This window comes from Limulus polyphemus, unplaced genomic scaffold (assembly GCF_000517525.1).
Source record: "Limulus polyphemus unplaced genomic scaffold, Limulus_polyphemus-2.1.2 Scaffold196, whole genome shotgun sequence".
In the NCBI taxonomy this organism is placed as follows: Eukaryota; Metazoa; Arthropoda; class Merostomata; order Xiphosura; family Limulidae; genus Limulus; species Limulus polyphemus.
Window position 1 is genome coordinate 791107 of NW_013665806.1, and position 12034 is coordinate 803140.

A 12034-nucleotide genomic window follows, 5' to 3' on the forward strand; every position below is an offset into this window, starting at 1 on the left:
AAAATGGAAATCTAAATTCTCTCCAGAACGTCCAGGATCACCCTGGGGAAACACCACCAGATTGAATGTATGCCTCCATCTCACTGCGGATAAGGTCATGGACAGCCTCAACTGAGACTTGATTTGCCTCTGTGCCAGATAAATTTATCCGGGAATGCATGCAATAAATCAGCTTGCCAAACAATTTTGTTTTTTACGAAAATCAAATAGGTAACACGAAGAACACTCAAAGTATCTCAAACAGTCGTATGACAGAAAAACCCATTAGGAAACATTCTGTCGATAAAAAATGAGAATATTATCTGAAGGAAATGCTTATATACAGTACCAAGATAGAGGGGACATTAATGTGGGTGGAGAGATTCATGAGACAGATACCACCAAGGACAATTAAGTGGGAATAAAACACTGGAGAAAGTGAGTAAAAATCAGACCAATGCTTCAATGGGCAAAGGTAAAGAAACCCTAGCAGTCGAGTGATAGTTGTAGTGTGAGAGAAGGTAAGGAACCTACAACACATGGAACAATGGCTGTCACATTCAACACTAACAATGAGACCCAGAAGCTACAAAGACTCGGGTTCCATGTGAAGATGAAGTGGAAATTACCATCACTTGAGAATTTATAGTGGGTAAGTAGAAAAAAAATTGTTTGGTTTCTTTAATTAAAAAGAAACCAGCAAAACTAGAATGAATATGAAGTTTTTTGTAAACTACCTCACATCTCATAAAAAATGTTTAAAACATGTCCATTCTATAAAGTACTGAATAAAAAAGTTATCTCGAGTATGAACGCTTAAGGGTAGTTACTGTGCATGGAGATTGTGTTGCCCTCTTGTTAGTGGAGGGCTATTGTTGCAGCGCAGTTCATGTTAAACACATGAATTTAGGTGGGAGTTAGCTCTCGGCTAGTGGCATGGAAAATCTCTTAGGCAGACGTGCAAGGAATACAGCAATTCTGTGTGCAGAAGTGAGGACTGTCTCAGAATTTCTATTTTTTTAAACATTTCAATGAGATAGTAATGAAATACTAATACTGATATTGACGTTTACTCACTAATCTTGCTAGTCTTCTTTTTGTATGACTTGGAAGATATGCTAACCTTAAAATCTTGATATAATATGTTAGTTTTGTGTATGTATTAAAAATAAAATTTAATCATTCATTACTTACTTCACACTTTGAGAGGGAAAATGTATGGCCAAGATGAAGGCGACCATTCATATATGGATATGGAAAGTTGACAAAATACTTTTCAGGTAATGTATCTATGGTAGGTGAAGGAGCATCTTCTTCAAATATATGCTCTTTTGACCAGAGTTGTTGAACTTGTTGCTCAATTTCCTTCAAAGTTCTAACTTTAAATGTTCCTTTTCGCTCCATTTTACTTTACTCTGAAAACATATGATGAAACAAATATAAACATACTGTAATTCAAACACTCACAACTATCACTTGGTTAAAGACACTACACCATGCAGATAATAGAAAATACCATACATCCACTGGTTTACTTGCAAGACTAGATGAATTCTATAACATGGTTAAATTTTATTTGAATAGTCAGCAGCAACACATAAAATTTTAATATAAGCATAAAACAAAACACTCTTGAGATTATAAATGTGCATTCAACACTTGGGTTCATGTGCAAAGAAAATCACCATTTATTTTCATTCCCAATGCAATCTATATATGCAAACACGAACATCTCTCTCTGTGGGTTTGTTCCTTATGCACGGCCACATCTTTAAAGCTACTAACTCCAAACTTGGGGTACAGATATAATGGTATTTTAGATGAAATATTCATAAAGATATTAAATAACTTGTTTCGAAAGGTGAAGTATATAAATAAAAGGACTTACAAATAAGTTTTTTATCATGTTAAAAAGTTCATAATTACGGGGGATTTTAATTTCTGGCATGAAAAAAAAAAGGTTTTTAGAAATTGTCAAGGATGAATTTCTTCACCAAATGGATAAGGAACCTACTAGGAATATTGCTATTTTAGATTTATTGTTAACTTCTAATACAGAAATGGTTAAGAAGCTGGAGATTGGAGAACATTTGGGTGCAAGTGATCATTGCTGAATCAGGTTTGATGTTTTACTGCAAATGGAGATCAGGAATAATGAGATTTTGGTTACAAGTTAAAAACAAAAAAGCAAATTTTGAAGACTTGTAACAAGAATTATCTGTTGTGAATTAGGCAAGTTAGTTAATTGGAAATACTGATCAAATATGAAAAAATTTTAAATATTCAAGATAGACATGTTCCTTATAGAAAAAAATGGTGACAGTCAGAAAAAGTCTAGGCCATCTCACAAAGGGTATAATGGATAAAATTTAAAAAAAAATTGAGAATTTTTAAATATGATGGGAGACTTAGAAAATTATATATCAAGAGAGTTAATTAAACAGAACACTGGGAACTTGAAAAAATTAGCTGAAAATCAAAACTTAAAAGCAAGAATTTCTTTAAATACACTAAGAATAAGTAAAATGATAGGGGTATGGCTTTTGAGGTATGATAAAGGAAGGCTCATTTCTGATTATTATGATATAACCGAGTTATTAAATTCTACTTTTTTTCTCCTATTTTCAGTAATGAAGATTTAAGCAATATTTGTCATCTTGAACACCAGCTAGATTGAACAAGATAACTGCATTGATCCTGAGCATGTTAAAAAAGAAAAAAAACTGGTAAGTTTAAAGAATAATAAGTCTCCTGGGCCAGTTAACATTTCTCCAAAAGATTTGAAGGGAGTTGGCTAATGTTACTCCTCTTTTCATGGGAAGTGATAAAAATTGTCCATGTAATTATAGGCCTGTTGGCCTTACATCAGTGATAGTAAAAGTTTTTGAATGTCTGATAAAAGATGCTGCTTTGAAAACTCATTTAATAAAGTTGAAAATTTTATTGGATAGTCAACATGGTATCACTAGAGGAAAATCTTGCCTAACTATTCTTTTGACATTTTTTGGAAGAGGTTGCTTATTTAGATGAGGATAGAGGTGTGGATTTGATGTATCTGGATATTTAGAAAGCACTTAACAAGGTACTACATAAAAGTCTTGTTAAAAAAATCATCTCTATCGGTGTAGGGAATACATTGGCTTCTTGAATAGAAAATTAGCTGGATGGAAGAAACCATGGGGTTGTTATAAATGGAGTTCAGTCTAACTGGATTAATTTTACAAGTGCAGTACCTCAAGGCTCAGTGTTATAACCTTTTTTCTTTTTAATTCATATCAGTTACATAGAAGAAGGAATTGTTAATAATATATTTAAATTTGCTGCCATGATAGTAGGCGTTATTGGCTGTGAGGAAGATGCTACTATTTTACAACATGATTTATAATTGACAAGTAAATGACAGATGTTTTTATTTTTTTAATACTAAATGCAAGGTAATGCAAGTGGGTTATCATAATTCAAATTATAAGTATAATTTGGATAGAAATAATCTTAACAGTGTTATGGAAGAAAAGGATCTTGGTGTTCTTCAGTGTGTTGTTGCTAGTAGTATGATAAATTGGATTTTGGGTTGTATTTATAGAAGTATTGAATACAAGTCTAAAGAGTTTATCATTTTATTGTGCAAGTGATTCGTCAGGCCTAATTTAGTTTTGTGTTCAGTCTTGGAAAGATATTGAATTATTTGAAAGGGTTTAGAGTATGGTTACTAGGATGGCACCTAGGATGGAAAGGTTGTCATACTAGGACAAGTTAAGATCTCTGACACTGTTTTCTCTTGAAAAAAATAGGAATTAAATGGGATCTGATTGAGGTGTTTAAGATAGTGTTGGTACATCATCTTTTACTGTATACTTACTAGTGAAAATGTTAGGACTAGGTGACACAAGTATAAATTTTGGAGGGGTATGAATAATCTTCAGCTAAGAGTTTTATTTTTTTCAACAGAGTAGTTAGCCTTTGGAATGGGTTGCCTTCAGATGTGATGAATGCAATAAATTTAATGTGGTTTAAGGGAAGGCCTTGTAAATGGTTATATGATAAGGGATGGCTTTGAATGGGACAGCCTCAGTGGACCAACAGGCTGTTGTCTTTAAATTTTATATCATGTTACACAAAAACTAAAAAATAATAATAAATGAATTTTCGTTCCCCATGTACCACAAACATAAGTTTGAATGCCCCTTTAAATTACAGTTTAATAATTTAACTTTTAAGATGTCATACTCTCTCAGGGTTTTTGCACTTAGTTTTTCATGTTCAATATCAATGTACACAACTGATGTAAACATACGAGACACCAGGATGGAGTTTTAATTTCATGCTAAGGTCTAGTAATTTAGTGTAACAATGAATTAGACTGATATTTTATTAATAGGCCGTTCTAAGGTAGGTGAATGCTCTAATGATAAAAGTAAAAAGCTCAAACTTTAATTGTTAGAGACTCAACTAAAACTTAGAAAAGATCGAAAACGTGAATTATACGTTATATAATTTATAATACTGTTTACTACTACTAGAAAGTCTAGTTCAAACTTAGTCTAACTTCTAAGCTTAATTCTAAGAACTTAAGTAAATAAGATATTTGCTTTATTCAGTTCCGAAGAGGCCGTATGTTAATAATAACTTTATTATCAAATTTGTAGCTTCCTGTTAACTTCAAATTCAAATAAATGAAATATCAAACCCCGTGTCTTGGAGTGGACCAAAGGAGTTATGTATACGTTATAGTCATCTCTCACGACATGCATAAGCTACAAGTACACACAGAGAGTTGGATCTTTAATAATAACTAAAAAGTAAAACTAAAGATCAGTACATACATGATTTATTAAATAATTTCTAATTTACGATGCAATCTGTTGGAAAAGTTACATAGCCTTTTCCCATTACACGTGCAAATATACTTCTATACAAGTATCGCCGTCTGTCGTTGTTCCATAATTCAAAGAAAAAAAAAGGTTACGTGAATAGAAACTTGCCTATTTTTATTAGCGTAAAACTTAGGACCAAACTTGCGAATGAATGTCGGGAAAGTCCTGTTCTTGTTGTAAGGAGAGTACTTTTATTTAAACCTGTGTTCTGTGATAAAGAAATGGTTGTTGCACATACCGTAGCAATTTATCTAATTGTCTGAATCTTGAATACCTAAAATGTGAATTTTTTTATGGATTTTTGTTTGTGGTGACATTCAATAGATGGCGCCATATTGTACTTGATATTTTGGTCACATACATATACACACATTATGACCATTATAGTAAGATGATGAATGTTTTGTACAGAAACTGTAGCTGTCAAATATCTAAGAAGTCTGAACAAATACAAAATCTTCTATTGTTTAGATATGTATTAATTTTTTATCTGATTAGTAATAAACTAAAGATTAGCCAATAATTAGAGGTAAGAAAGAGTTGAACTAAATTTCTATTACGATAATGTGTTTTTACTGGTGTACAGTATATCAAAAGAGCTCTTATACCACAAATTCATTAACTATTGGATATTAAATTATTACTTAGTATATATATATATATATATGAACAAAGTGTTAAGTATATTTTTATAAATCTGTATTATAAGATAATTAAAGTTCAAGCAAGTATTTATTGTTATACGATTACAAGAATAAAATCAAAAGTACGCAGAGTTTAATGTTATAGATTTTCCATTCGAGTCAATCTGACATAATAATTAATCAACTAATCATGTAATTAATGTGGTAAAAAAGCCTTAACATATATTCCCACCCCCTTAATTAATATCTAATTTTCTATACGTCGAGCCTTATATTCTCGCCCTAGTTACATACAGAATTGGGCAAGTCAATCAGACCATCACACGTGCAAGGATTGCATCGTGTTTTCTGTATTAAAAAAAAAGCAACAGTGATTTCTTCTAATGACAAGTCAGGTGATGCCCCAGGGATATAACATCCCTTACTTTGAAGTGAGAGTGGTCCTTAGTCATGTGAGTAGTGTTTGTATCCTGAGAGAACTAGAATTATTGTTTTCTTTATATAGTGCCATGTTCTCTCAATCTGGAAAATACTTAAGGTTACAAGATTTTAACAATTAATTTATTAACATTGCCTATCTATCACTTCAGTAAAAGTGCAATACAAATGCTTGTCTTTTACTTCGATCAGAGGGTTACTCTGGTAGGTTAGAGGTAAGTCTCACAACTTAAAACACTAAAATTCGGGCTTTGATACCTATAGTTGGCAGAGCACAAATAGCCCATTGTGTAGCTATGCGCTTAACAACAGCCAACCAAATCAACCAACTGATCATGTTTGTTATACATAAAAATGTTTTATCGTGTGCAAATTTGTGTTCAGTATCTTTCTTTGTGTCAGATTCAGCCAAAGTTAGGGAAGTCAATCTTCTGTTCCTCAATGTTTTTGGTAAGGCTCCAGTTATCCTACAGATGCTATCTGATTATTCTTAGAAAAATGTGTGAATCTGAGAATACCATAGAGCAGGTAAGAAGGAGAATATTTTGTGTAATGACCACAGAGTATGTTATTATATATCATCTATTTTCTCTGGACGAATATGTATACCTTTGTTCTTATAATCTCTTGTGATAGAGAGCTGAAGCTTTGCTCTTAACGAAATGCCATTTCCTACAAGTCAGAGGACCTATAGCCAAGAGGAAGAGTTAAAGGGGTGGGGAATGGTGATTGTCAAAGAGAATAGTCGGACTTGGGAGTAGACCTGTTTTTGGACATCAGATTTTTGCTGATGCTGGAAAGGTCAATGGTGACTATTTCACTGTCACTACAGATACAGGAAGAAGAGTTGACATTATCTGGTGCACCCAAAATGGCTGATCAAAATTTACCCCTGCGGTTTAACTTCAATGCACAAACGGCTTGAATTATTAAGGATCTTCTTGGCTGTGTGTGGTTTGATGCATCCCAGACTGGATGAGGAAGTTTCTACAGCACTCCTAGAGTAAGCAAATGCTGGCTCTGGTTCATACCATTCGTAACTGGTAGAGAGAGATTAGAGGTGTCATTGGTAGCAGCATTCTCTAGCAGGAGCTATGTTGTCAGCAGATGAAACAGCAGGCATGGAGTGGTGAAAAACTATAGCAAAGATATCAGCAAAAACCAGGAAATATCTAGAGATAGCTCTAAGAATCGCTTCGAGAAGGATAGGCCTGGAGCCCAGTCTCTCTCGAGACTTAGTATTAAAAAAAGCTATGAGACAAATGTAAAACATATTTAAATAAAAAATTAGGAAGTAGGAATGGGAGCACCAAAAAGTAATGAAATAAGGTAGGAATGGGCAGGGTAACATTACAACACTTGGTGGTTTTTGGCACAGTGCGGATTGATGGCCACATCCACTTTGAGTTTACACTGTGTCAAAAACCACCAAATGTTGTAATGTTAACCCGCCCATTCCTACCTTGTTTCCTTACTTTTTGGTGCTCCCATTCCTACGTCCTAATGCTATATTTAATAAGTATTTGTGTAATATTTTAATTTGCAAATATTCGTAAATTTTGTCATGAAATACTGGACATATCCCACCTTACATGGTTATACAGTAGATTTCGCGTTCTAGAATTTCTTTATGTAGCACTGTATCACCGATTAAAACACTATAAATTTAAGAAACGTTTAACATGTTTGGACAGACTGAAGTAACCTTCAGTAACCTAGAAGTAAGTTCTTACTTTTCCTGTTGTACTTATATTACAAAGTAAAATACATTAATTTAAAATTAATATAAGCAAAGAATAAGATCATACTTATTCTTAAGATTTTATAACTGAAAGGATTAAACGAAAAAGAAACGCTAAACTAGAAAATAAAGTCATGTGATGACATGTTGAAGCAGTCCTTGAATATGACCTTAAAGTGGCAGAAGTTCAATAAGTCAAAAGCAGGAATAACTGTCTTTACAGGTGGAAATCGTATTATTTACAATATAATTGGACTTATCTTTGTTTAATGCATAGTTATAGTTATTGAAAAATATCTGTAAGTTTTTATTCTAGTGGAAAGGTCATAGCCATTAAAATTTGAATTTTTCAGACTTTAACAAACTAGCATAAATATTTTTAGCTGAGAAATAATTACACCTTTGGTGTAGGTACTAGAGATTACACTATTAACAGAAGGAGGACTGTATACATGGAATTTGAAGTTGTTTCTTTTATCATAAATGTTTAAGTTCAGATTGTCATTAGTAAATGAGATATCTATGTCACGGAAATGACAGAAAGTTGGCATTTCATTGGATATCAAGTTTCAACTCCACCGGGTAGATAGAAAAGACCGTTTGTTTATAGCCTGGATCGTCGAAAGAAATTAGATCGTCTATGTATAGAAAAGTAAAACGATACTGATCCAGGTTTAGTGATTTTGAGATTAATAAATGCTCCTATTAAAAAACGATACAGATTAGCGACATTCGATTAGTAGTTAGAATCCATAGGAATTCCTATTCGTTGTTTATGAATATTATGATTAAATTCGATGTAATTATAAAACATACAGTAACTGAAATTATTCTTGCAATCCTCCTATTTAAAAGTTGCAGCCCAGCAGCTAGTGTGCCTGCTGGACTGTGGATCTGAGTTTTCTTAGTTCACGCTCCGTTATCAGCAAAATAAAATCGCACTCCGGAGTTTGGGGCCACGGGTGTATTGTAAGAGTGCCGGTCAAATCCCACTATTCGATTAGACTAGCCCAAGAGTTGGCGGTGGGTGTTGTTGACTAGCTGACTTCCCTCTAGTCAATAAATCCAAAGAATAGAACGGCTATCGCAGATAGCTCTCGAATAGCTTGGGCGAAATTCAACAAAAACAAACAGCCATCTCGTTAGGGTACAATAAATCAGTCATTACAATGGATGGCCTAAAATGGCTGCCAATTGTCTAAAGATACATATTTATGGTTACTTTTTAACAAGGAAGCTATGCTAATGACAACACTGTTTCATTTCATTATGCAACAACATTCATGTACTCATTTAGCATAGTTGTGAGATTCAGTTTTTTTGTTTACTTAATATGTGTATGTATCCCTATTGGTAAAGCGCATTTACAAAACCTTCAAACATTAGTAATTCGTTAATGTTTAATGGCTTCTAATTTGTTCTATGGATAATAAGTCCTCTTTGGGTGTGGTAACGTCACACCACCTCGCCCACAAAGATTCCTAAATAGATCCAGTACATGAATATGCTTGTCCACATTAATTCTCGCAACCTCCTTAAATCTTCATTAAGGTCAAGGTTATGGTTTCCGCCCTTTCATTTGCTTTTTAGGTAATAACTTATTAGAGATGGACTTTGTTAAAACCTAGTTTTTTGTTATATGGTGATTAAAATATCGATTTAAAATTGTGCATCCCAGCTCATTATTTATTTCCTGTACCCCGATGGGTCATTGGGTAAGTTTTTGGGGCTTCCTCGCGATGGATAAAGTGCAACTAGCCCATTGTATACCTTAGAGCTAAATAACACATATTCTCTTTCTTTACTTTTTTTGTAGACACTGCATAATTATCAACAATACAAAATGTATTGATATGCAAAACAAGCACCGCCGACATACTGCTCTTTATCACAGGGTAAATGACAAATTCTTTAACGCTGTAACAGGTAGTATTAAGAAATAATGAAAAACAGGATTTCGTAACGTTTAGTTTATTGGGGTGTAGATTCTATGTCAAGCAGTATTAGACTCGAGGAAATACCATCTTTCCTACTCCTATCTGCATTGTTATTTGTCTTGGACAGTAGTTTTGGAAGGTTTTATTTTTTCTTCTTTATCTCCACTTTGGATAATTCTCCACATTCTATTGACTATTTTCTGTAGGAGTCTATCCCTGTTGCCATTTATTCGATAGTGGACGTGACTCATTGTAATTTTCAATATCAAATAAAATAAATCCCTGAAGACAGCACCAGCTTTTAAATTGGTCAATTGTAGCATTATTACAACAACTTAGACTATGAGCAGAAACATAATTTTATTTGAGATTCTGTTTCGTTGTACAACTCAACCTTTTTTTAAAGGGAGGGAAACCTAAATGGAACAGTATTAACCTACATTTGCTCACTTAGGTATGAATTAGTGGAAAGAAGACAAATTTGTGTTATGAGGATATGTATTTAATTTATATGTAAATTAAGGTTTCAGTTCAGTCAAAATCGATTCAAACACTAACACTTTACAGCATATAAAATTCTAATTTAAAATCAGGCTTAGGAGTATGCGTCCATAAACGAGCTTTCTTCTTAAAGATCATAATTGTTAGTTTTTTCTTCAAAAATTAAGCTTGTTGAAAAACTCGTAAACATACAATTCGCAATAAATAATCACACAACAAAATCAATATTATTTGTAAGGTAAAACTTTAAGTTAAATACACAATTCAAATGAAACTAACTTTAAGTGCCCACTAGATTGTATTTCTTGTAAAGATGTGAAACCCTTCATTGTAGCCCCTTGGTAACCGCTTAGCGGCGAGATTGGGATCTTATAATGCTAAAATTTGGAGTCAAAACTCTATGGTTGACAATGCACAGACAGCTCATTATCAGCTTTATATTTTACAACAAACAAATAAACTATTATTGTGTAAAGGTAGGTTATTCTTGTAATCTGGCCAATTGTGCTCAAGACATGGAAAAATTACATATGAGTTATCCAAGGATATTTTATTGTAACAGATCTGTCGTTAGAATAAACATTTTTTGCTGGTGAAATACAATGAAAACAAAAACATGCCCAGAAATTCCAGACACTTTATGTCGTAGCATTCATAGGTGCCTTCTAATGATGATATTATAGAACTAAGCAAAGTTGGTGGAAGTATTAATATGAATATTTTTGCTTTTGTTTTCTCTTGTTTTGTTTTTTAATGCAAACTTCACAACTATCTGCTCTATGCCCATCGCAAGGATCGATCCCTAAATTTAGCGTTATAAACCCTGAAACAAACCGCTGAGCATTTTGGTAATAAAAATGTAAGTCCATAATCGACCATTATAATTATCCCGTCTTAGTATAATCCAATATTTGTGCAACTATACTATTTTAGTCTGTTTAAAATCTAAGTTCGTTGTTGACTATGATTTTTTTTTTAAATCTAGACTTTTGGTTAGAGAAAGAGTTTTTAACGTCATGGGATGAGCGTACCGAATAGTGACTTGTACTTTCTTGAATGTGTGGGAAACAATTTTAATGATACGAAAATGCGAGTCAAAGGAAAGGTTTTTATTGATTGTCGAGTCAGTTAGTTCATTCGTCACTGTAAATTTTGGATTTGTACTTTCAAACATGAAATATGAGACACACCGGACGTAGAAAAAAAATTAGCAAGAACTTGAAAATCTCTATTGAGAAGTTATATACTTGTAAAGTTAAGCCTATCGTTAGTTCCATACAAGTTGTAGTCGCGGAAGTGAAACGCTTTCGTTATCCTTAAGTGGACTGGAGTTTACATTCTTCTTTTTGTCAAATAATCTAAAGAGAACCCGCCTAACAACAGAAAGTATTGGGCTTAAAATTGGTGATAAGAATCAGGCAAGCTACCAATGTTTTTTTTCACATTATTTTTAATTTGTGTATTCTAATTTGAGGCGTGTAAAAATAACATTTCTGATTTATCTTTTGTCTCCCACAAACCACTGTCCAAAGGGGCCTTTCATTCAATACCAGAATTCGTCAATTAGGCTGGATGATGAAAGATAAAATATTATCTTTCATCATCCAGCCTAATTGACGAGTTCTGGATGATGATGAAAGATAAAAGATTATCTGAAATGCTATTCTTGTAAGCAGCATCATACTTTAAAAGTTACGATCTAAACGCCAAAAGGTGACAACGGATTACAAACCAACAGGCCTAAAATTTGGGATAAAATTCACGTAAACTAGAGATTAATAATGGTTGGAGACGGCTTGAATGGGTAATGAAGAAAAACTTTAATACAAGTTTAACATAACAGCAAATGTACCTGATGATGACAAAACCTTGTTGAAACGTTGTACATTTGCTGTTATGTTAAACGTATATTGAAGTTTT

The 12034-nt window shown here is 33.1% G+C and overlaps 1 protein-coding gene across 1 annotated transcript in view; it reads right to left on the reverse strand.

The window, feature by feature from the left end:
• The window catches only part of LOC106478286 (leucine--tRNA ligase, cytoplasmic), an 82421-nt gene extending 77515 nt beyond the window's left edge, over positions 1-4906 (reverse strand). The window contains 2 exon segments of the mRNA XM_013938815.2: positions 1174-1394; positions 4803-4906. Of these exon segments, the coding sequence (XP_013794269.1) occupies positions 1174-1383 (210 nt within the window). The 5' untranslated portion in view covers positions 1384-1394; positions 4803-4906.
• Positions 4907-12034: the final 7128 nt, after the last annotated feature.